This window comes from Stenella coeruleoalba, assembly GCF_951394435.1.
Source record: "Stenella coeruleoalba genome assembly, chromosome: 5".
NCBI lineage: Eukaryota > Metazoa > Chordata > Mammalia > Artiodactyla > Delphinidae > Stenella > Stenella coeruleoalba.
In genome coordinates this window covers 65,643,477-65,671,092 of record NC_137150.1, presented here as the reverse complement: position 1 = coordinate 65,671,092, position 27,616 = coordinate 65,643,477, and the positions used below count along the sequence as shown (strand labels likewise).

At 39.5% G+C, this 27,616-nt stretch overlaps 1 protein-coding gene across 6 annotated transcripts in view; it reads right to left on the bottom strand.

Annotated features, from left to right (window-relative positions):
• LPP (LIM domain containing preferred translocation partner in lipoma) overlaps positions 1–27,616 on the bottom strand; it is a 695,014-nt gene that overhangs the window by 441,376 nt on the left and 226,022 nt on the right. For all 6 annotated transcript variants that reach the window (XM_079921711.1, XM_079921716.1, XM_079921713.1 and 3 more), the window contains one exon: positions 16,888–17,088. In XM_079921711.1, the coding sequence (XP_079777837.1) occupies positions 16,888–17,080 (193 nt within the window). In that variant the 5' untranslated portion in view covers positions 17,081–17,088. The remainder of the gene's footprint in view (positions 1–16,887; positions 17,089–27,616) is intronic.

Below are 27,616 nucleotides of genomic sequence, written 5' to 3'. Positions count from 1 at the left end.
CCAAGTATGAATCCCAGAGATAAATGGGACCCAACATAAAATTCCTAAGCAAATTAATTAATTATTTTTATGTGATGATATAATTAATAACAACTCTAAAATCTCTCTGCCTCATTTAAGAATTTAGAAAACAAAAGGGTTTTTAAATTAATAAAAATGGTTTACCTTATACAGTTTGCTTTATATAATGTTCACTTATGTTATTATCTGTGATACTAGTTCAAGAATAAAAATGTTCCTTCTTAAAGAGATACCATACATATGAATCCTTTTTCTTCCATATTGACATGGTTAAAGTAAGGCCTCTCTCTGAGAAAGGTGTTTTGCAAATTCCAAAAAGGACATATAAACACATCACAATTCTACCAGGAATAAGACAAGCTGATCCTAAAATGTCAATTAGCAAAACATTATCACAGAACAGATAAAACCATGGTATTTTAAAAAATAGCCAGTAAGAATTATATTTAGACAATTATGATTAAAAATCTATAGATGAAAAAGCTATGGATTATTACTCCCAGGGTTAATGTTCATGCTTTAATTTTAATAATAATAATAGCAACAATAATGCTGGCAGTTTCCATCGATTTCACCTTTATTTTGTGCCAGATACTATGCCAAGTTATTCACTTAATTTTGAAAAGTTGAGATACGTGTATCTGTATTTTAATGTAAGAACATATTGAGAGAGCTTAAGTAGCTACTTAACCTAGTTAGCCCAAGTTCCTAGAGAAGTAAGGGGTAAAATCCAAACTTGAACCCAGATCTATCTGACGTGAGTCTATGTGCTAAACCACTGCCTCCTCTGAGCCTCCCCTCTTTTATCCTTCCAATCCTGTCCCGGCCCCAAGTAGACTCTTCTTTCTGAACCCTCTGAGTAGTTAACCATAAAGCCACTTCACAGACAGAATTTATAGCTTTATATTGTTAGTTACCTGATCATTTTCATATGGCAGGTTTCTAATGAAAATATAAACTGCTTAAGGGCTAGCATGTGTTTTTACTCTTTCCCTATCTATTATAGAGTTCTGTTCAATAAAAATGGCATACGGTGCATCTGAATTGGGCCGAGTAGGGGAACTGAAGTAAAGGCAGAGGGTGAGATATGAAAATGCAAATTCAGTCTACTGGGAACCATACTGGGTGGGTATGAATGACACCTCAAATGGTGATGTTTCTAGATACACATCATATAACTTGGAGATTTCTTTTTCCAGTAAATATTTTTTTTTACAAAGGAAGCACTTAATAAACTACAAGTCATTATTATATATGAACAGATCAATAACAAAAATATCTGCAAATTTAAATGTCATTTTAATTTCATTTTAATGTCAGTAAAACTACCAATGACATCTAACAAGTCTAAGCAAAATGACATAATTCACCAGAATTAATGGATATTTCAAATGGTTCTTCCAAAGGCTCTCTGAAATAATGTCTTCTTGGTAATGACTTACAGAGATTACTTTGGCTGTTTTATACTTTCATACCTCATCCCATACACACCCATGCACAGGTGATTCTAAGTAATTTTCACATATTTTTGGACAAATTCAATTTTCAAATATCTCTGAATGGTAATGACTAGGGAAAATAATTGTGAGAATTTTCTTCTTTTAAAAAATAATAATAGCATTAACATGAGATGCAATGTAGAGCCAAGGAAAACCTCTGGACTTGGAGTTAGGAAGCAAGGATTCAAATCCCAGCCCTGCCCTGTGCTGGCTGTTTCACTTTGTATTATATCCTCTGTAGACTGAGGGTGATGATACCCATCTTTTATAGTGTAACTGAAAGATTAGGTTAACAGTGAAGCAGATGAAACAGACTAATAAATCCACTAAAAAGTCTTTCACATCGTTACAACAAAGTTCTCCCAGAGAAACTGTTTTAGTAATAGCAGTGGTCAACAATTATTATGCACTGGTTATTCTACATTACCAATGCTTTACTTAAGGGAAAACACTCAAGTTTGGTCAAATGTGGCTTCTACATTTATAAGCTTTGCTGTGAGTCCTCTGAATCTCAAATTGTTCATTTGTCTCTAGGAACCTTAATAATATAGGAACCATAATAATGTTACAGGATATGGTGGTTATTAAATTAGATTCTATGTGGGAAAGTGCTTCAAAATCTATTCACACACACATACACACACACACAAAATCTTTAAAGTTGCAAGTTATAGTGAATATTTCATAATAAAGTTCTTCCTTCACTGCTTCCTATTTTCTCAGGATCACCCCCAAAAGGAGATAAACCAGAACCAAAAAGAAAAAAAATGTTTTAGTTGCCTCACATCTCACATTCTTAAGGATGAGTGTTTGACTACGTAAAAAAGGCTACTTTGACCTAGATTGGGGAGAATTAAAAGAGACTTGGTTTTTTTCCCCTGCTTTTTGGACTTAGCATCTGTACAGACAGAAACATTTCATTCTTAAGCATGATAGACGCTTGGAGAGAAATGGCCTGATCCTTCTGGCCAAGACCACCAGGATAGTAGCTCTCGCCCATGGTGTAATAAGATCAGTATGCTTTGTTTCTTGGTGCTTCCTGCCTGTAGCTACCCAACTTCCTGGAGCTATTCCTAGAGATGTGTGTCAAAGCACACGAGATGCTGAGTCTGCTCAGAGTGAAGTTACTTTGCTCATATTGCAAAGTTCACAGGAGCCCCAATGCACCACCTAAGGACGTCAGCAAAGAGCTGCTAAAATTACAAGGGTCAGAACCGGCACCTTGCTCTGCGTTTGCATATGCCGTTCCCTTTGCTTGGCATGTCATGCTGTCCACCACCCTCTTCTGCCTGGCTAACAACTAACTCACTCTCCAAGACTCAGCTCAGATGTTCCCTCTTCTGTGAAGCTTTCCCCAATTCCTCCTACACCACATCCTTCATCTTCTTTAGGGCTTACAGAATTTACAGAATTCAACTTCTGCTATTATATGTCTACCTTTACTAGCAGACCATCTATTCTGCTTGAAAGCAGCAAGATACAGAACAACATACAGAATGGATAGTAAGAGAGAATGCTGGAAGGTCAAAGTGCTAGCAGGGTCTAGGTGTCACACCTCAGGGATCTACCCTCCTCTCTCTCTGGTGCTATCCTCAGCCGTCCAGTCTCTGGATACTGTAAATTTAAGGAAGGATGATAAAAATATAACAGCATGATATTTCTTTCTTTTACAGCTCCTAGGGTCAATCATTGTTCCAGGGTATGATTTCTTTATATGGCACATTTACCCAAAGGCTTAGGTGTCGGATTTATTTTTATAATATTCATAATGAATCCATTTATAGATGATTTACATAGGCCTGTTGTGACCCAAAATCGGCTGACATTTCAGGCGTTGTTACCTGAAGTTACACAAGAGCAAGTGCTCTACAATGAAAAGGTTTGGGCACTGCTGAGGCATTCTAGAAGAATCTTTTTTATTTACATCTTCTTCTGTTTTTGGATCCCAATTAAAATTCCTTGGAACAACATATGAAGGAAACTGGTATTCACGGTGAAAAGCACAGCATCATGAAGGACGATTTGAGCCCCTGAATCGCTACATTGTTCATACGATAAAAGATGCATAAGACTTCCACAGCCACTATCCTTTACTGAGGAGAGAGTCTGTACCCACAGGACCTGGAGAAGGTTCAAGGGCATTAAAAGATTGGCCCCTGGAGTTACTGAAATAAACAAATGGTTCCCAAACTTTGGTTGAGTGTCAATCGGAATTATCTGGCGAGTTTTATTTCATTTTGTTTTAATGCAGATTTCTGGGACCCATGCCCTGAGATTCTGATTCTGTAGGACTGACATGAGCCCCAGGGACCGTGGTTTTTTTTTTTAATGTTCCCCAAGTCTTTCTGATGACTGGCCAGCTTTGAAAAACACTGGTGTAAACCACCTTTGTAACAGGGATCTTCAAATGGTGCATGCAAGATGGCACCTTGAGAAGGACAAGAAAACATTAAGAAATCTACATGTATGTATTTACCTTATTGTTCAGAAAGTTTTTATTTTAAAATATAGACTCACAGAAAGTTGTAAAAATAGTATAAAGGGTCCCATGTACTGCTCACCCCGCTCCCCCAATGGTAACGTCTGATAAAGATACAATACAAAATCCAAGCCAGGAAAACTGACATTGTTTCATTACTGTTAACTAGCCCTTATTCAGTTTTCACCATATTTTAACCTGAATTCCTTTGTCTGTGTATATAGATCTATGCTATTTCAACTCATGTACAGGTTCATGTAACCACCACTGCAATTGAGATACAGAACTCTTCCACCACCAATTCCCTGTTGCTTTTTCTTGGTATGAATTCCCTGCCCCACTCCATCCCCAATCCTGTCCCCTAACAACCATTAATCTGTTCTCCATCACTAGAGTTTAGTCATCTCAAGAATGTCTTATAAATGGAATCATACGGTATATGTAATCCTTCAAGACTGATTTTTCTTTTTTCATTAAGCACAATGCCCTTGAGGTGAATCCAGGATGCTGCCTGTATCAATAGATCACTCCTTCTTATTAACGAATAGTACTATTCCACTGTATGCACGGACCTGAGTCTATTTAAACATTTACCCATCGGAGGACATTTGAGACGTTGCCAGTATTTTGCCATTATGAAAAAAGTTATGAACATTCATGTACAGGAGTTTTTGTGAACATAATTTTTCATGTCTCTGGATTAAAGGCTCCAGGGTACAACTGCTAAATCATATGGTTAGTACACATTTATGTGGGTTTCAAAAAAAAAAGCCGCCAAAGAGTTTTCCAGAGTTATTGCACCATTTTACACACAACTACCAGCAACGTATGAGAGATTCAGCTTCTCCACACCTTCGCCAGCATATATGATTTTTTATTTTACCTGGCTTAAGGGTGTATGGTGACGCCTTATTGTAGTTCTACATTTATTTTTATTCTTGAAAAAGAAATTAAGCTTTCTTCACATTTAAAACATGGAGTGAAAATTGTATCACACATTTATAGAATTTAAAAATGAAGATTAAAGAGCACCTCACCACACAATATTGCACTATTCACAGTGTTTGGAGTCAGACAGGGATGAGGAATCTACCACCTCATGAAGGCATTCACTTCAGCGGTTAATGAAGCTGACAGGTTACAAAATAAAAGAGATTTTTGTCAACAGTTCAGGAATTTGTTTTTGTTCTAAAACATCTAATCCACTCACTCTGTGCACATACGTTAATTCTATCACTGTAGATTCTAAGCAAGTCACCCAAAACACTTCAGTGACACAGAACAGTGGCCATAATGGAAGGATCCACGGGATCCAGACTCAGCTTCACCACTTACGGTTCTGTAATATTGAACAAACCACCCGACCGCTCTGAGCCTTGAAAACTGAGGTACTAACCCCTGTCTGTGTTCAACAATTTTGATTTGTTATTTACAGCATTCCTAGAGAAAAGGTCCCATACCTCCTAGAAATGGATTAGGGAATTAACTATCCTTATCTGACCAATGAGATTGTATTAGATAATTTTAAAGATTCATCCTGGTTCAAGAATTTTATAATATATATAAAACTGAGGCACTGTGATTCCTATCACTGTTATTAGAGGTTAATACTGTTTACCAGTATTTATATTATTAGTAGTAATAATTATTTTTATATTACTATATACTTATTAGTCTTATAGTACTAGTATTATAATTTAGAGAAATTATTAGTAATAGTGTGTATAAAATTATAAAATGCATTTATTAAATAAATACTGTTTTATAATTTTATAAATATTACTTAATATTAATAAAAGCAACGAGTTATTTTTATTATAATAAGAAATACACTCTATGAGGGCAGAGATCAATCTCTGTTTTGCTCATTACTTCAGTCCCTAGAAGAGTGTCTGGTACAAATTCTGTTTTAAGTAAATGATTGTTTAATAAGTATGCAAAAGTAATTTCTAGAGTCGTAAGGTATTTTATAATTTATAAAACATTTTTACACTCACTGTTATATTTGATCCTCAAAACAATCTGGTGAGATAACTAATATTAACAACTAGTTTTATAAATTAAGAAATATGGAATAGAAAATTGTAATGCCCAAGGTCAAGTGGTGAAACTGAGGCTGGCATGTAAATACCCTGACCACCAAGTCAGCACTGAACCTTGGCTCTTTGCAGTGTCAATAAGACCTATGAATATTTAGTAAGATCTGATTTCACGATTTCACCCAAAGAATTACAAGTTCTTTCCTCTTCAGGAAGGTGCAATGTAAAGATCAAATTAATACAATTATTACCCAACCCTTTAATGAATGAACAGCTTGTCCTTTTTCCCCCTGAGGCTCTGAAAATTAAAACTCATGTACTGGCACTCCACAGTGATAGATGAGGCTCAAGATGCTTACCCTGAACCAGAAAAGGGACATGCCAGTCAAACTCGAGTCTCATTAGAGTTCCTGATGTTTCAGTGAAGCTGCGACTGTCCTCTTGACAGACCATGCATGGTTATAATAAACAGTCTGAGAAGTCGCGAGTGTTCTTCTGTGATGGCTGGCAACTTAACAGGGCTGTCAGAACTACATAAAGAAGATGTTTCCCATTTGTACCTCCAAAATCACAGGCCAGATTCACCTTTCATGTCAGGGAAGAGAGACGATAGGACTCCAGAGACAGGAGCGTGAACTGCAAGTATAAATATTTTAACATCACCTTGTTCAGAGCTCACCGTCAGTCCTCATATATTTTCTACTACCAATTATTCCAGATGTAAAAAAGAAAAAGCTTTTACTAACTGTAAGAAGAGAAGCAGCATCAAATTGGCTTATATGGGCAAGATTAAAAATGGCAGAAAAAATCCATTCTAAATTACTTCTTCAAATATATTGCCATAGGTGGCCATCCGTTTCCCTCACATTCTAGCCATCTGTTGAGAAAACAAATATGTGCTGCCTGACCAAGTTACATGACTTCATATCACTGAAAGCTAGTTGTGCACCAAGTAACAATAATCAGACTCATCAATTCCTAGGAACCAAGCCCCAACTTTGTCTCTTCCAACCTAAGTCAGTGGAGACCCAATGGAATGAGCACATTCAGGGCCTGAGCTCTGGAGCCAGTTCAGCCCCAAACTCTTGGGTAACCTTGGAAGACATTCTCTTCCCTCTCAGACTCAGTTTTCACATCTGACAAGTAAAAGAATTGGCCTAGAAAACCTTCAAACACTTTTCTAGTTCTGCTGCGCAAAGATTTTGTGGTTAAAACATGAAGAATGGCTCTCGCAGGAGAGTGGGATGGAAACAAGCTTGGCTGCCATTTCCATCAGGAGAGATCAGTTGCTTATGAGGACGTTTGCTCTGGTTACTATGTTTACCCCAGATTATCAATCACCTATAACTATTCCCTCTCCATAGAATGGGTTAGTAACCTCAGGTAGTAGAAAGCACAGAGAGATCTAGTAAAAAATTTCCAGGCTTAGGACCCTCACTGAATAGAATTCACTTCACCTATTCTGATTTGACTTTACAAGTCAAGGTGAAGCGATGTAGGCAAAGCTTGAAAACAGAGGCTTTGTTTATGTTTTACAGAAGTGTATAAGGTAATATACATAGGAAAAGTTTGTGAAAAGAGCAACCATTTTGAAATTAATTTCAAAGAAAAATCATGAAATAATAAAATAATGGAGTTAAAATAGATGAGGCTCTCTAGCCCAATCTCTAATAAATAGAAACCTTTAAAATCAGCAAGAGCCCTAGATATAAAGAATAGAGCCTAGCTCTACAATTTTACTAACTACATGATTATGGAAAAACTTATTTCACTTCTGGTAGTTTACCACTCAGTAAAATGGCAATAGCATCTGTTCTACCTGACTCAGAGAGCTACAGTAAAAACTCTCTTTTGAGAATTAAATAACAATAAATATGGAAGTGCTGTATGAACTACAAAGGAGTGTACAAGTAAAAGGAATTCTACTGAAAGGGTCACCTGGAATTTGTACCCTATGGATTCATTTTTTTAAAAATCTTATATAAAAAATATTTTTTAAAAGAAACTTGAGACACTGGAGAAAGTCAAACTCAAGCCGTAAGATAACTCCAACTTTACAAACTTGCAAACTTTACAAATCATTCTGTATGATAATCTATTGTAATGAGGGATACAAAATACTATCAAATGTCATTCAGCCAAACTACTGAGAGAGAGAGACAGAGACAGAAAGAGAAAATTTCCAACGGCCAGAGTTATAACAGTAGGAAAATTTCAAAACTATCTCCATAAAATAATGTATTAGTACAGGAAAAAAGCTCACGTACTTTGGTATCTACCAAGGACAAAAAAAAGAAAGATCTATACCCTATTCTGCCATCAAAGTCTAAGACTCTGAGGAATTTTTGAAAATTTGAAGCAAAGAAAGGACCCTGATTACAGGAAAAAGAACACTACTGCTGGGTGGGGCTAATGGCGGACTCCAGGAGGGCTCACGCCAAGGAGTACTCCTCAGAACTTCTGCTGCCAGTGTCCTTGTCCCCATGGTGAGCCACAGGTGCCCCCCACCTCTGCAGGAGACCCTCCAACACTAGCAGACTTTGTGTCGAGAAGCAAGAGCAACTACAATCCTGCAGCCTGTGGAACAAAAACCACATTCACAGAAAGATAGATAAGATGAAAAGGCAGAGGGCTATGTAAAAGATGACGGAACAAGATAAAACCCCAGACAAAAAACTAAACGAAGTGGAGATAGGGAACAATCAGAATAATGATAGTGAAGATGATCCAGGGCAAAGATCGGGAAGATGCAAGAAATGTTTGACAAAGACCAAGAAGAATTAAGAACAAACAAATAGAGATGAACAATACAATAACTGAAATAAAAAATACACTAGAAGGGATCAATAGCAGAGTAACTGAGCAGAAGAACAAGATAAGTGACTTGAAAGACAGAATGGTGAAATTCACTGCTACGGAACAGAATAAAGAAAAAAGAATGAAAAGAAATGAAGACAGCCTAAGAGGCCTCTGGAACAACACTAAAGGCAACAACATTCGCACTATAGGGGTCCCAAAAAGAGAAGAGAGAAAGGACTCGAGAAAATATTTAAAGAGATTATATTCGAAAACTTCCCTAACATGAGACAAGATATAGCCACCCAAGTCCAGGAAGAGCAGAGAGTCCCATACAGGATAAACGAAGGAGAAACATGCCAAGACTCATAGAAATCAAATAGGCAAAAATTAAAGACAAAGAAAAATTATTGAAAGCAGCAGGGAAAAACGACAAATAACATACAAGGGAACTCCCGTAAGGTTAACAGCTTATTTCTCAGCAGAAACTCTACAAGCCAGAAGGGAGTGCCATGATATACTTAAAGTGATGAAAGGGAAGAACCTACAACCAAGATTACTCTACCCTGCAAGGATCTCATTCAGATTTGATGGAGAAATTAAAAGCTTTACAGACAAGCAAAAGCTAAGAGAATTCAGCACCACCAAACCAGCTCTACAACAAATGCTAAAGGAATTTCTCTGAGTAACACAAGAGAAGAAAAGGACCTACAAAAACAAACTCAAAACAATTAAGAAAATGGCAATATGAACATACATATCAATAATTACCTTAAACGTGAATGGATTAAATGCTCCAACCAAAAGACAAAGACTTGCTGAATGGATACAAAAAAAAGACCCATCCATATGCTGTCTACAAGAGACCCACTTCAGACCTAGGGACACATACAGACTGAAAGCGAGGGGATGGAAAAAGATATTCCATGCAAATGGAAATCAAAAGAAAGGTGGAGTAGCTATGCTCATATCAGATAAAACAGACTTTAAAACAAAGAATGTTACAAGAGACAAGGAAGGACACTACATAATGATCAAGGGATCAATCCAAGAAGAAGATAAAACAATTATAAATATACATGCATCCAACATAGGAGCACCTCAATACATAAGGCAACTGCTAACAGTTATAGAAGAGAAAATCGACAGTAACACAGTAATAGTGGGGAACTTTAACACCTCACTCACACCAATGGACACATCATCCAAACAGAAAATTAATAAGGAAACACAAGCTTTAAATGACAAAACATACCAGACAGATTTAATTGATATTTGTAGGACATTCCATCCAAAAAGCAGCAGATTACACATTCTTCTCAAGTGTGCACAGAACATTCTCCAGGATAGATCACAGCTTGGGTCACAAATCAAGCCTCAGTAAATTTAAGAAAACTGAAATCATATCAAGCATCATTTCTGACCACAACTCTATGAGATTAGAATCAATTACAGGAAAAATCATGTAAAAAACACAAACATAGGGAGGCTAAACAGTACATTATTAAATAACCAAGAGACCACTGAAGACGTCAAAGAAGAAATCAAAAAATACCTAGAGACAAATGACAATGACAACACAATGATCCAAAACCTATGGGATGCAGCAAAAGCAGTTCTAAGAGGGAAGTTCATAGCAATACAAGCCTACCTCAAGAAACAACAAACATCTCAAATAAACAATCTAACCTGACACCTAAAGGAACTGGAGAAAGAAGAACAAAGAAAACCCAAAGTTAGTAGAAGGAAAGATAAGAGCAGAAATAAAGATCAAAGCAGAAATAAATGAAATAGAAACAAAGAAAACAATAGCAAAGATCAATAAAACTAAAAGCTGGTTCTTTGAGAAGATAAACAAAATTGATAAACCATTAGCCAGACTCATCAAGAAAAAGAGGGAGAGGACTCAAATCAATAAAATTACAAATGAAAAAGGAGAAGTTACAACAGACACCACAGACATACAAAGAATCCTAAGAGACTACTACAAGTGACTCTATACCAATAAAATGGACAACCTGGAAGAAATGGACAAATTCTTAGAAAGTTATGACCTTCCAAGACTGAACCAGGAAGAAAGAGAAAATATGAACAGACCAATCACAAGGAATGAAATTGAAACTGTGATTAAAAATCTTCCAACAAACAAAAGTCCAGGAACAGATGGCTTCACAGGTGAATTCTATCAAATATATAGCAAAGAGCTAACACCCATCCTTCTCAAACTCTTCCAAAAAATTGCAGAGGAAGGAACACTCCCAAACTCTTTCTATGAAGCCACCATCACCAGACAAAGATACTACAAAAAAAGAAAATTACAGACCAATATCACTGATGAACATAGATGTAAAAATCCTCAACAAATTACTAGCAAACAGAATCCAACAACACATTAAAAGGATCATACACCATGATCAAGTGAGGTTTATCACAGGGATGCAAGGATTCTTCAATATACAAAAATCAATCAATGTGATACACCATATTAATAAATTGAAGAATAAAAACCATATGATCATCCCAATAGATGCAGAAAAAGCTTTTGACAAAATTCAACACCGATTTATGATAAAAACTGTTCAGAAAGTGGGCATAGAGGAAACCTACCTCAACATAATAAACACCATATGTGACAAACTCACAGCAAACATCATTCTCAATGGTGAAAAACTGAAAGCATTTCCTCTAAGATCAGGAACAAGACAAGGATGTCCACTCTCACCACTACTATTCAACATAGTTTTGGAAGTTGTAGCCACGGCAGTCAGAGAAGAAAAAGAAATAAAAGGAATACAAATTGGAAACGAAGAAGTAAAACTGCCACTGTTTGCAGATGACATGATATTATACATAGAGAATCCTAAAGATGCCACCAGAAAACTACTAGAGCTAACCAATGAATTTGGTAAAGTTGCAGGATACAACATTAATGTACAGAAATCTCTTGCATTTCTATATACTAATGATGAAAAATCTGAAAGAGAAATTAAGGAAACACTCCCATTTACCACTGCAACAAAAAGAATAAAATACCTAGGAATAAACCTACCTAGGGAGACAAAAGACTTGTATGCAGAAAACTATAAGACACTGATGAAAGAAATTAAAGATGATACAAACAGATGGATATACCATGTTCTTGGATTGGAACACTCAATATTGTGAAAATGACTATACTACCCAAAGCAATCTACAGATTCAATACAATCCCTATCAAATTAACAACGGCATTTTTTTACAGAACTAAAACAAAAAATCTTAAAATTTGTATGGAGACACAAAAGACCCCGAATAGCCAAAGCAGTCTTGAGGGTAAAAAATGGAGCTGGAGGAATCAGACTCCCTGACTTCAGACTATACTACAAAGGTATAGTAATCAAGACAATATGGTACTGGCACAAAAAAACAGAAATACAGATCAATGGAACAGGATAGAAAGCCCAGAGATAAACCCACACACCTATGGTCAACTAATCTATGACAAAGGAGGCAAGGATATACAAATGGAGAAAAGACAGTCTCTTCAATAAGCGGTGCTGGGAAAACTGGACAGCTACATGGAAAAGAATGAAATTAGAACACTCCCTAACACCATACACAAAAATAAAGTCAAAATGGATTCGAGACCTAAATGTAAGACCGGACACTATAAAACTCTTAGAGGAAAACACAGGAAGAACACTCTTTGACATAAATCACAGCAAGATCTTTTTTGATCCACCTCCTAGAGTAATGAAAATAAAAACAGAAATAAACAAATGGGACCTAATGAAACTTAAAAGCTTTTGCAAAGCAAAGTACAAGCAAGATGAAAAGACAACCCTCAGAATGGGAGAAAGTATTTGCAAACGAATCAATCACAAAGGATTAATCTCCAAAATATATAAACAGCTCAATATCACAAAAACAAACAACCCAATCCAAAAATGGGCAGAGGACCTAAATAGACATTTCTCCAAAGAAGAAAAACAGATGGCCAAGAGGCATATGAAAAGCTGCTCAACATCACTAATTATTAGTGAAATGCAAATCGAAACTACAATGAGGTATCACCTCACACCAGTTAGAATGGGCATCATCAGAAAATCTACAAACAACAAATGCTGGAGAGGGTGTGGAGGAAAGGGAACCCTCTTGTACTGTTGGTGGGAATGTAAATTAATACAGCCACTATGGAGAACAGTACGGAGGTTCCTTTAAAAACTAAAAATAGAATTACCACATGACCCAGCAATCCCACTACTGGGCATATACCCAGAGAAACCGTAATTCATAAAGATATCCCAATGTTCATTGCAGCACTATTTACAATAGCCATGACATGGAAACAACCTAAATGCCCATCGAGAGATGAATGGATAAAGAAGATGTGGTACAATGTAATATTATTATACAATGGAATATTATTCAGCCATAAAAAGGAACGAAATTGAGTCATTTGTAGAGACATGGATGGATCTAGAGACTGTCATAGAGAGTGAAGTAAGTCAGAAAGAGAAAAACAAATATAGTATATTAACGCATATATGTGGAACCTCGAAAACTGGTACAGATGAACCGTTTGCAGGGCAGAAACTGACACACCGATGTAGAGAACCAACATATGGACACCAAGGGGGGAAAGTGGCAGGGTAGGGGTGGTGGTGTGAGGAATTGGGAGATTGGGATTGACATATATCCACTAATACGTATTTAAAAAAAAAAGAAAAAAACAACTACTGCTAGTACTTTAAAGACCAAAAGAAAAATTGCATCATCTTATTGCTCTCATCAGTCTAGAACAGAACGTGATGAGACAAAACCATATATACATACCAACTTCATTCCATAAAAAAATACGTAGACACTTAACATGGTAAAATTTGCAAGAAGACAAAACAATAAAATATATATATGGGCTCATAAGCATATAGTACAGGACACAAAGAGGTATTTGGAAATGCAGGGGCATTCCAAGAGACACACAAGTTGTTGAAAAAAAAAATCAATGAAAAATGAGAACAATGGTAGTAAAATAAAAAGACCCTAAGGGCTAAAGAGCTACTAACTTGGAAAAAAAAGTACACCTACTCTTAAATGTGCCAAAGCCCTTTAGAGAAAGTTATTAGCAGAATACCTTGTAAAAAAATTATAACATACGGTATCACATAAATATAAGTTGATGTGGAAAACATGTGGATACTTTTTCTACTTTCACAGTCAGAAATTAAAAATGAGAAAGCAAACCCCAGAGATTACAGACATAATACGAAGGTGAGAAATGTAATCGGTAACTTCAAGGTAGCAGTGGTTAAACAAATCCTGGGCTAAAAAGCTCAAGGAATGGGACGACGAGGTAAAAGAAATTTAAACAGAACCATAAAGCCTAAAAAGTGGTTAAGAAGCTCGAATCTGTGCCTGGAAAAGCACGCTCATATTGCTGTACTTTACTATTATCACCGCAAACATCATTGAGTAGCTACTAGGTGTCAGGTGTCCTGCTGGAGGCTGTTGGGAGTCAAGGTATGAGTCAGGCAGCCCCAGCCTCTAAAAGGTCCGAGTCTACCAAAGGAGACAGGACCATACACAAGTAAATCTATTAGAAGGACAGTTGTGAAAAGGACTGTATGAGACACATAGAGGTTATGGCTGAGGGACAGAGTAGAATACAATACAAAGTCCTGATAACTCTGGACTCAAACAAAGGGGACCCGAGGACTGGTACCAACTTGACCACAAGCAGGCCGTGCATCTCTGAAAAAAACACTCACACTCTCTGCACTGCAGTTCTCACCTTTATACCAGCGAAAGGTGGACTGTGTGATTTCTGTTAGTTCTACACTCTGTCTTTGTGGCTGAGGTTCTTGGAAGTCAGGGCCTGAATTAAGCTATGAATGTTAAGGCTTTATGGGCTAGAAATTGAGGGCGCGTATGTACATAGGCAAAGAATGGCAATGGCGTAAGCTGAGACACGAGACCTCATCAACTCACGCGGTAAATGAAAACTGTGTTACCTACTACCTGGGGATTTCACTAATGGTACAGAACATTCTAAATGGACAAAAAAAGAAAATGGATATAAACTTTAGAAAGTGTATAAAAAATTAAACAAAAATAACATGAATTATAAAAACACTGAGAGCAACAGAGGATGCACTAACATTTAAATTAAATATAAAGGAAAGCAAATCTTACACTTCTAACAAATATCATGTCATAATATATAGCAGATGAAGAGATGGAGCTATATTTTAAAAAGTCTGAATATCCATGAACCTTTATCCACGTTTGTCTTTAAAATGTATATATGCAAGGGAAATTTCTTCCTTTACGTATTCAAAAAAGGTTATATTAAAAAGAAAAGAGAGATTGGCAGAATTGCAAGAAAGACTCAAGACTTCAGAAATTCAGCGAGACTGAGTTGCTTCGAGAGAGGATGCCACATTCCAAACTGTTTATTGCAAGAGAAGAATTACTGAGCAGTGCACTCACCCATGCAGCCATCCGCCACCCATCCAAATATATATACACATAGGAACATGCAGACATACATTTGACCATACACAATCATTCCCACTAAAAACACAGTAGCATAATAAGAGCCAAGAGGAACATAAGGATGAGTGAGAAACCACGTCTTGTTGCTTAAATGGGGAAACAAAGCTTACATTCTTATAAGGAAGTAGGGAAGTATCACCATCATATGGGGCCTGAGTGCCACATATGCCAGGAAGAGAAGGACCAGCAGCATAGCAGGCTGGGTGAAGACCACAGCCTCACTTCAGAAACTCTGTAGCCACAAAACCACAGAGAATGTCACCTCTTTTCTCTAAGCTTCCATTTCTTTATGTGAAAAAATACTTAGTTCATGGGGTTATAGGGAAGGCAATAAAATGACAATGAAAAGCATAGTGCCTCACGCGGACTATCTGGTCAGTAGTGGCAGATAGAAGAGCAGGAGGGGGCTTCCCTGGTGGCGCAGTGATTGGGAGTCCGCCTGCCGATGCAGGGGACACGGGTTCGTGCCCCGGTCCGGGAAGACCCCACATGCCACGGAGCGGCTAGGCCCGTCAGCCATGGCCGCTGAGCCTGCGCATCCGGAGCCTGTGCTCCACAATGAGCAGGAGGAACAACAAAAGAAGTAGGAAGTTGACAGTCAGAATAAGATGTATGTGGAAACCCAGGGAAAGGAGTGATTACTTCGGATCTAGGTCAAGTCCAGACACTGGAGAAGGTGATACAAATAGGATTGTGACGGGTGACAGAAGGGTGTGAGGTGGCATGTTAAGAAAGAACAAACATTTGAGCAAAGAGCTGCAGAGGATCAGAGATGATGCCACTGTCCCTAGAGAACCAGCTAGACAGTGGGAGAACCTCACAGAGTACAGTGACGAGGATGGGACATCTCCATGCAGGAAGAGTCGGCCAAGGGGACAACTCACCGGCATTCACAGCACTCGTGGTGAATCTGACCCCTCGTAGAGGGGTCTGAAATGCAACCACTACCTGCTTCTCTCCTCCCTCTCACATACGCCAACACAATATAGGACCTGCCCCATCCTGCCCCTTGAGTGTGCATCGATCGTCATACCCGCTAGACTTCCTCACACCTCTGCCTCCTTCTCTGTAAGAAACCGTGTCTTTATTCCCTTCACATTAGAGGGGAGTCCACTGTTTGGAATCATTTTTGGACACATGTCCAACGGCAAGGGGGAGGGACGACTGGGTGGTAGACACATTTCTACAAGACAGTGGGATGGGGATGGAGGACACAGCAGTAGAAGAGCACTGAGCTATGAATGAAGAGATGAGGGTTCTAGTTTTAGCTCTGGCCCGAACTCACTGTATAACCATAGTCATATAACCCCTAAGAGATCTCAATCTTTATTCCCCAAAGAAGAGCTGCCTAGATGGTTACTTGATGCCTTTTAACCTTTGACAGTCTATACACTATGATAACCACACCACAAATTCTTGAGCTACCTTGTTCCAACACAACATTGTACTACAGATCACTTTTTATTATATTGAACTCTCCCATTTGGGGCACCCACCTCTGCAATCCTTCACTCACCTTCACCGCCAGGTTGCTTGTATGGGTTGTACTTCGGCTTTGGAGCAACGACGGGGGCAAACTTCTTCGGTGGTTGTTGTGTGGACACTGAAATGCTGGGGGTCCCAAAGGAATGGGTGGTCTCCATCCGTGCAGACACATGGCCAAGGGGCTCAGGAGAGCTTTTGGGTGGCAGCCAAGATGGGTGAGACATTGTTGAATCTGGAATTAAAAAGAAACAAACAACAGTTGTTTTTAAAGAAACACAAAAATGAAGGCAATATACTTCACTTCGTTATTACTTCTTCTTAATCCATACTTAATAAAATCTTGAAAAAGGACTCTGAGAAGGAAGGAAGGAAGGAAGGGAGGAAGGGAGGGAGGGAAGGAGGGAGGGAGGGGAGGGAGGGGAGAGGGAGGGGGAGGAAGGGAGGGTGGGGGAGGGAGGGGAGGGGGAGGGAGGGGAGGGGAGGGAGGGGAGGGGAGGAAAAAAAGGAGAGTTATGAAAAACTTGCCTTAACTGGAGGAGGAGAAAAATTGAACACTCCCCTCAACCAATCTAGAATTCCTCTCTTCCAACAGTTACCTATTTTAGTGCCTAGGACTCTTCAGGAAATAGACATGAGTAAGAAATGGTCCCTAACCTTAAGAAGTTTCTATGGTAGGAGAATCTTATACTAGCAAGGTTGGAAAAAAGCTTCAATTTTATTAATAATCTATTAAAATGATTACCACATCAATTAAATGGTGGTAAGTTACCTAAATGAGGTGATATTATCTAAATGAGGTAAAAAAAAAATAAAGTGTTGCTGGAATGTAGAAAAAGATAAGATCACTTCTTGCAGGGAGCGGAACTAAGACCTCATTAATGAGGCAACCTTCAGACTGGGCCTTGAGTGCTGAGTAGAGGTCAGGCCCCAACAAAGGAGGCAACCTTGCATGAGCGGAAAAGCACACAGTACTTCAATTTAGCGTGGCTGTGGGGGAACAAGGAAAAGTAGCTAGCAAAAGAACTAAAAATGTGGGATGGAACCAAAGCACTGACAGCTTTGCATGCAAGCTTGAGGAGTTTGAATTTATTCTGCAGGCATTAAGGAACCCCCAAAGGTTTATTCTTGAAACAAGGGTATGACTAATGCATGGCAGGACATTTAAAATGATCCCTCTGGCAGGAGCAGTACTGCTCCCCACCAAGGGGCACTTGGAAATTGCAAGGAGGGACATTATCTGCCACAATGCCTAGGACAATTATTGGTACTTAGTAGCCAGGGGCTAAAATATTCAACCCCTATAATGCACAGGGCAGCCCCGTATAACACCCATCAGGAACTCTGCTGAGCGGATACCATACAGGACCTCTAGGAAGAACTCAGCTAGGAAGGGGATACACCAGCCAGTCCAGGGGCTATCCTACTGGGATTAAAAGATACTCTGTGAGGAAAGAAGAACGATGTCTTGGTGTCAGTGTAAGCCAACCAACCCTACAGGCAGCCTGCAGGCTGGGGCCAAGCCTCACAGACTGCCACTGAGGAGGGCTCTCCAAGTCTGATTGCAAGAGCTCTCCAGCGCGGGGAGGCCCGGAAGGCTCCCTCACCCTCTCCCAGCCCCAAATCCATCCCATAATTTATTAATTGGACTGAATTAATTGAGAGGCCTCCATAATTACCTCCAGATGTCTGTAACAACAAAGAAAACTGGAAATGCAGGAAAAAATAAAGGCCTCAGCACATGGGATGGCCAGGGAGAGATGGGGCCCAGCGTGGCCTGGGTAGCATTACACCACGCCAGGAGGGGTGACATGACCCTGAGCAGCCCCGCTGCCCTTATCTGCTGTCCCAGGTTCCCCTGCTCCCTGTCCTTAACTCACAGAGTTTCATGACAACCAATGAGATGACAACATTAAAGTGGTTTTTTTGTTTGTTTTGTTTTTTTTGCGGTACGCGGGCCCCTCACTGCTGTGGCCTCTCCCGTTGCAGAGTACAGGCTCCGGACGCGCAGGCTCAGCGGTCATGGCTCATGGGCCCGCTCCGTGGCATGTGGGATCTTCCCGGACCGGGGCACGAACCCGCATCCCCTGCATCGGCAGGCGGACTCTCAACCACTGCGCCACCAGGGAAGCCCTATTAAAGTGTTTTATATACTGTCAAGTGCTAAGCAAAATGAGGGGAGGAAAATTGTTGGAGGTGTAGGTCTCTCAATCAAAGAGGATGACGTGAAGCAATTCCTCCATGAGGAATCAGGAGGGTTCTGTTACTTAAGCCAGTGGGGACACTGGCTTTTCACTCTGGTTGCAGGGCCTTGTTTTCCTCCCCTGCACCTTGTACACATGCTAATGTACACAGACACTTGGTAAATTGTAGGTTCCTTGGAAGAGCGGGGATCATATTTTATACATCCCTAAACCACCATTAAGGCCCAGCACAAAACCAATACAGAAAAACAACTGTGAATCTGGTTTACCCCTGGTTCTTAAAACTGGCTGCACGTTTAGAAGTCTTGGAGATTTTTTTTTTTAGATACCAAAACCAAGCTCGTCTTTCAGGCTTGAGAAACTTTAATTTGGGTTTTGTTTGTTTAATTGAGCCTCAGTTTTCTACTAAAAGGGAATAAAGTGTCCGTTCTACTCTCAACAAGACCAAAGTGAGTATAAGTGGGGAACAAGTAGGATAAAATAAAGATTTGAACATTTTAACGTGCCCTGCACATTTGTAGTATAAATTTTATTTGTGGATTTTTTAAAAAATGGGTTAATATTATCCTTGCAAATTTTCTATAAATCTCAAGTTATTCCAAAATAGAAACTTTCAAAATGGGTTAATATAGGATACAGTGATTTCTAAAGCAAAGAGGCACATTTCCAGAGCAACCACACGTTGCCAATTGACTGTAGAATCCTGGCCTTTTCAGAAATTCTGCAGATATAAAGGAACAGGAAACTTCTGGGAGAATATGAAAGATGAAAATGCAAGCATCCATGTGCAAACCATGGACCCCACCATATTTTCAGTTACCCCAGCACCATAGAGCACCCTTCCACTGTACTCTGCATGGAGGCAACCCCAGTGACACCCCCAGTGAGTGCCAGGGTCTGGCCAAATACCTGTCTGCATAAGACCTTAACAGCATTTTCTCAAGCCTTTCTTCTATATGTTACCAATGGCCCGGTGACAGCACTCCCGGGATTTATAATGAAATTTAATGACCCTGAAGACTTGCTCATGCTGTGTCCACCATCTATAATGCCATTACTTTCTACCAAGTACACCCCCCCACTTTTTGTCATCTTGACCAAGCTGAAATGTCTCTGATGCTGTGAACATTTCCCTAGCTCCTTCCAGAAAGAGTAACTTAATTCCCAGGCTCTTGTTTCATACTAATAACAGTCCACATGTAAGCTATTTAATCACCTGCCTATCTACCCCAATAAGCTGGAAGTTCCTAAGTGGTCTCACTATACCAGCACAATGCCTGGCCAGGAAGCCCTTAGAAAAATATCTTATGCATGAATGGGTGAATGAATAAATGCTGATCTCCTTGGTTACTCCTCCCTTTCTAGAATCTGCATCTCCCTTCTTAGCGTCCACTGATGGAATCATCTCTTTTTTCCCTCCCTTAATTTAGAGATGTAATGAATTGTGTTAATAGATTTCTAGATCTTGAACCATCTTTGCAGTCCTAGAAAAAAATCCTACTCAGTCACAGTTGTCGTGTTCTGGTATATTGATGAATTACATATTCTACTTTACATAGAATTTCTGTACATATAATACTAAGTAAGATCATTCTGTAGTGTTTTCCTCTACTTGTTTTACTTATCATCATTAGGTTTTGATATGGGGGTTCTGCATCCTCTTCTACTGTTTGGATTAGTCTACTGATAAGACTGGAACTATCTGATCTTTAAAGGTTTATCAGAATTCAGTGTAAAGCCATCTAGATATGAAACTTTCTTTAATAATAGAGCTTAATCATAGTTCCAAGAACTTCTACAATAATGGTAGCAGTTGTATACTTCTTTTGAGGTCATTTTTCAGCATTTATATTCTGCTGGAAATGCATCCATTTCCTCTAGGTTTTATCTCTGTTCCCCTTCCCCCAAGCTACCTCTCGATTAAAAATGATGTCTCATGTGCTATGTATCATTTAGATCTGAGCAGCACTTCCTACTAGTCCTTGAAGACATAATTCACATTCTCCGTCCTCCAGTTCAAGCTATGTCCCCTTTCACTACATTTCCACAGCACCTGGGATACCGCCGTCACCACTCCCATCACATGTCACTCTGCCTCTCTGCTTGCCTGTATCACAAACTAAACTCTTCGATCCTTGAGAGCAGAAGTAATTATCATGCTCCAACCTCACGGCCTAATACACAATAGGCACTCAATAAAAATGTCTGTTAATTTAATAAATGAATAAATTTATTTGCCAAGCCCTAGAGCTCCAGATAAAGCAACGTCTCATCCTGTACTCAGATGGTTCAGATTATCATCCTGTTTTCAAGGAGTTTAAAGCCTACCTGAGGAAGATGTATTTTTATATGTGAAAAGAGAAAAAGGGCAACACAAAGTATACAAAAACAAAGAAAAACCAACTGGGGTATGTAACAGGATGTAGCACAGGGGTACTCTGAAAGCTAGGGGGCTCTGAAAGACAAAGGGATAAGCAAAAGGACAATGCCTGAAAATTCTGTGAACTGAAGGAAGAAGCAAGGCATTTCTTTGAGAAGGCAGCAGACCAGCTGAACTGAAATGAGGGACTTAGAATATTTGGGGGAAAGATTTGGAAGGTTAAAATGAGCCTTGCTCATTTAAAGGTCTTATACAGAGAAATAGAAAGCTAGAACTTTTATCTTTGAAAAGGAATCTAACAGGAGTGAAAATTCTATGTAAGAAAAACTAATCTATGCAAAATGGACCCAAGGAAGGAGATAAATACAATAGTATAGACATAGAGTTCCTATGACCCCAGTTCTAGTCTCAGCTTTGCCAGTGTGACCTTTAACAAGAGAGGATGCTCATTTGTAGAATGAATGTCTGTAAAGTCCCAATCAGCTCTAATATTCTAGAGTGCTTTCCTTCTCTGAAATCTTAATTACAGCCCTTCATTTTGATAAATGGGTTTGAGAAAACCTCACAAGTTTAGTGAACAGACGAACTAGAACATTTCCCTGGGGTTTCTCAGCTTCTCAGAAAGAGACCCATGGTAAACAGAGAGATAAGCACTGGTGAGAGCTGGTTTTGCTGGACCAAAACTTACCCTGCTCTTACTTCCTCTGGTTCTCAATTGGTTTCACTCTAAGCATATAATCATCATGAAAGCAAGAAGTGAAAGGGAAGATCTACACAGAGGCTCTGAAAATACACAAACACCATCAGAAGAGAGGAAAGCAAGAGAAGTGGCCCTCCTCTAAGCAAGATACCTACTGCTGATGGGAGTTAAAAAGCTGGGGCTTCCTAAGCACTGGTCTTTCAGGAACTGTCATCAAATGCAAAGCAATTAAGAAGAACCTAAGAGGTTTCACTTATTGCCGCTCTGTTGCTCTTCTGTCTTCTCCTCCTAACTGTTCAGTGGGTACAAGAAAGCTACAGACCGACAATAAATAGCAAGTGTTTATTGAGGACTTACTATATGCCAAGCAATTTTCTACTGGCCACATAATCATTCTGACTATTACATGAGGTAGGGTTATCTTTCTCCATATTTAGCAGATCAAGAAAGTAAGGCTCTAAGAGTTAAATAACTTGCTCAAGGATACACAGCTAAGGAAGAGCAAAGCTGAAGCTAGGACACAAGTCTTGGACCCAAAAGCCATGGTCTTCACCGTGGTACTACCCGTCTGTTTGGAGGAAAAAGAAAACACCATAACCCAAAGAAAGTCATCACTTAGAAACAGGAGATTTTGCTTTCACATCCATCCCTAGCTCCTACGTCCTACCTGCCAAAATGTCTTCTCTATTTTGTTCCATCAAACCTAACTGTCATGAGCCCCAGGATCACAAACCGATGAAGCCAAAAGTCCAGCCAAATTGATTAGACACAAGAAAACACAAACAACTGAAAAGGGCCATGTGCCGTCCAAGACCCTTCCTCTATGGCTGGGAAAACCTAGGGCTACAGGTAAGGTGCCATTTAATACTAAAAATGGCTACCAAGCCCCTCTAAAGATAGCATGTGGATGACAAGTCACTGTCATCCACAAAAACAGAGTGAACTAGTGCTTGCTCAAGTTTTGCTTCCTTTCTAAAATCAGTAACAAGGGAGTTCCCTGACGGTCGAGTGGCTAAGACTCTGCGTTCCCACGGCGGGGGTATGGGTTTGATCCCTGGTCAGGGAAGTAAGATCACGTACGCTGCATGGCGCAGCCGAAAAAATAAAAAAAGGCTTACAATCGATAGTACTCTTCTTTAGACATTTACATAGCTCACCAAACTTTAAAAACAACCAAGCCCCGTTGTATGGTATTATCTAACACCAAGAGCTATAAGCTTAAAGAAGTGGTTTTCAAAACTGCACACTGGACTCATCTGGGAATCTTTATGTATGTATTCTGATTCAAGGGTTGGGAATAACTGACTTAACTTAGAGTGTTTATTTTAATCTTTAAATTATGTTGCATTAGTCCCTAAATCTCCCTTGGCAATTAACCCAAGCAAGGCCTGGCTCTTGGTCAATGTTTGCTGAATAAATGAATGACACTGAAGGAAGAGACAGGTATGAACAACACTATTTTATTGGTAGAAGAAGAGAGGCTGAGGGGCCTTGTGACTTAGACATCAGAAGTAGTTGATAGCCGATTGAGTTTAGGATTCGTGTCCCTTAGCAACATTTTCTCCACTTAAACAAGCAATTAAGATTTAAATAACACTGTCCTATACCTTTGGAGATTTTTCATGATCTTCCCTCTTTGTATAAAAGTCAGTGCCTTCCTAGAGTTTCAAAACTGCTTTCTTAAGGGGCTGTTAAAATGGTACACTGTACTTGCCTCCCTAGACTACAGCTAATGATCCTTTTCTACATCTTGGTCCTCAGCTGCAAGATACCTGATCTTCTGAATTCAGACCCAGTTCCCAGTCTCAGCTCTGCCATGAGCTCATAGTGCAACCTTTGCTCTCTCTGGGATCACAGTGACCTCCTCTGAAAATGATGGGACTCGATTATTAGATGAATGCTGATGACAACTCTACGCACAAACTCATGAGTCTAGGGAAGATCCCGACTGTAGAACTAGCCAGAAACAAGTAAAAGTCAGCCATGGAGATTCCAAACCATCCATAATTCTCCTCTTAGGTCATCAGTGAGGAAACACAGCCCTCTTTTTTGTTGTTGTTGTTCTTTTTTTGTCACCCGTTTCCCTGTCTCTTCAATCCTCGCCATTGTGGGAGGGAACCTTAGAATGATCTCAGAGATTACCAAGGTATCAATCAAGATTTATTATGCACAAGTAAATAAGTACTTTAGGCAAACCTTTTCCAAACGGTGTAGGTAAGTCCCTACCAGTGTAATTACGAAGCAGATATGCTGTGGCATGTGACGGAAGCATGGGAAGACAACGTTAAACAACAAGGCAGGCTGAAAATTGCACACAATTGTTAGTTGAATAGCAAACGTAATCACTCTTCCTCTGATGAGAGCTGGAAGGGCAAAGAGGATCTGCCGTGGGCTGAAAATGTCACTGCATTCACTCCACTTCTCTTTACAGGCAACTCTGGCCCCACACTAGCTAAGTGCCCCACTCTCTGCATGGACAGCTGCCATTACTCGGGAGGGGTGACGAGAGAACAACTCTACAGAAATGCCAAACATTTATATAGACTATCTGACAGACAGATGGAAATACTGGAAAAAACACTGGACTGAGATGCAGAGGACTTGGGTGGATTTCCAGCTCAGCCACTAACTGGCTCTATGACTTTAGTCCCTTGACCTCTTCGAACCTCAGTGTGTCTCCCTATCTGTAAACTGAAGATGAGATGCCTGCTACCATTCCTTCCAACCCTCATGTTCCATGACCCCCCCTACAAGTCCGCCAGCTGAGCGAGCTGAGGTTTCTTACAAATCCGTCTTCACTCCTATGAGTCCCCTTGACTGGGGGTGGTAGAGTGAGGGGAGGCAGACCAGGAATCAACAGGTTAAATGCCAACCTGCCTTGCACAGAGTTAGTACGAATACAAATCAATGCGAGAGGTGCAATCCCTATGACTGGCAACACAGCTGGTGGCAAGAAAAACGCAACTACACTTGCAGATGTCAGTAAACTGAGAAGCAGAAAGAGGGAGAAGCATCAGTCCGTTCAAGTAAACGTTTGTCTCTGATAAAGAAGTGAGGCGGAATAGAGACATAGTCCACATTGCACTGTCACTTCAGATTCAGAATATCACACGGAAGGGGAACAAGCGACCCTGACAGGGAAACAACAGCACTGGAAGACCAGGCCTCTCAGAAGATGGTAAAGGAGAGAATGGAACCAAACCAATTGCTACCTCATGGGCTTTTATTTGCCGCAACTGGGTGACAACAGCCAGGACAGGCTACTCAATGGCTAAGAAGTCACAGGGAGTTGCACCTGGATTCAACCCAGTTGTTCTGCTTCCGGAAGGTGTTTGTGGTGGAAAAGTTTCACTAAGCAAGTGAGAAACTCTTGCTTATTCTTGGATACTAACTAGAAAGAGTGGGTAAAAGGCACTGAAATAGACATGGGATTAAAGAATTTCTCTTCCAAAAGAGTCAGCACCCACGCCATTGGAGATCAGCACTAAAGTCATGAGACCCCAACTTTGCACTCTAGGTCACCTTTAATGACAACGGTTCTACTTGGCTAAGTGAACAAGAAAATAGGTACCCTGTCTGGACCTCAAATTCTCCAGCTCTGATCAGCTCGGTGCTTTGTGACCACCTAGAGGGGTGGGATAGGGAGGGTGGAAGGGAGACGCAAGAGGGAGGGGATATGGGGATATATGTATACGTATAGCTGATTCCCTTTGTTATACAGCAGAAACTAGCACACCATTGTAAAGCAACTATACTCCAATGAAGATGTTAAAAAAAAAATTCTCCAGCTCTAAAGTAATGAGCATTAAGAAGATGATCTCCAACATGCTATGTTCTGCAATGGTAGGCTCGTCTGGGGAGTGTGCTGTGCTTATTTTTTAAATGTACTCTTAAGGAGCTTTCTCTTAAGTCTCTGATTCTAGCAGACTTTTCTGTACAAGGCCAAGAAAAGGGTGCAAACAATACCTTGAGCCCTTTGAGTTCAGTAAGTCTACTTCTCAAAGTGGAAATCTGGATTTACAAAGATGAGATTCTGAGTGCCTGATTCATAAGGGTTTAAAATTCTGGTTTATACCCTGCCCCTCCACCAGGATGAAAAAGTGACCATGGGAAAAATCACCAACAGCATCTCTAACAAGGCCTAGCGATCTCTTTGGTGGTATCTGGCTGGAATCCTCTCATTCCAAACCCAGTGCCAAGTGGGTAGGTCCACAAGTTAATGGCCACTCACTGTCTGCTTTCCCCTGACAGCCTGTTCAAACCTGTATTAAAATACAGGAACACCGTGTTTTAGCTATCTGTTTACAAGTCCACTGTACCCATTAGACAGATCAGTGACTATTACTAGGACTTGAGGGATGTTTTCATTGATTTTAATTTTTTTAATAATTTTTTTGTTCTTCTTTATTACAAATTCACTTTGATATCCCAATAAAACTATATTGAATAAGAGAAGAAAACCTCTATTTTAGATATATCTTGAAACGTAGAAACATTTCACTTTGTCTTCAATGAATATAAATGCTCTATTGACAAATCTCAGGCCATATTTACATGACACTACTATATGTGATACTGTGAAGCAATGTTTGCTCAGACCATATAACCTGCCAAGAGTAATCACAGCAACAAGACACAGAGTTAACTGTTACCCTCCAGCCTTCTAAACATTATATTGCTCACAAAACTGTCACCTGTCAACTGTGCTGTTTGTATCCTAATGTCTCATACCAGTTGTAAACCAGTTCAGAGCTTTTGCATAGAGTTTGGATGCTATAATTTGAATTAACATTATTGAATTTGGGTAATATGATTATTACAAGTTAAAGTTTCCAAATTAATCTTTGTTTCTCTAATACTTAATTTTCATCTTAAATTTCTGTTAAACCCCAAATCTACTTCATTCTAAGGTTAAAATGTAAGGATATTGCTAAATTAAATTAAAATGCCTAGCCACTGGAAAAATAAAGGAGGAGGAAGAAGAGGCACAACTTTTCATCCTTCAAGGATCATAAGATGCAGCTTTAAAGAAGAAGGAGACTCAATGCATTATATGCTCTGAAATTAAAATTTCCATTTAACACCAATCCAAGAGCCTGGAGAAATTTCTCAGTATTTGAAATGGTATGAAAACCAGGCAGGCTTCTCATTAGAATGTGTTATAAATTCAAATTATGGAAGAGAGGCTAGTTTTCCAATTTCACATTTAATAGCAAAACAATTGAAACCATTTTCAACTGGTGACCTTTTTCTTAAGTCATGTTGGAAGCTGCTCCACTTTTATTTCAAGATTTTGAAACAGAGACAAAATCTGTAAGAGCATCGACCAATAGCCGCTGAGTAAAAACGAGCCAGGCTGTTTCGGATCAGTTTCAGAATGACATGGGTGGATGTTTATTCCCTTTCAAATTTCTTTCGACGAGAGCGCTGATGTTATGCCTTCTGCATTTTTATTAATTACTGACTACCATGCAAAAAA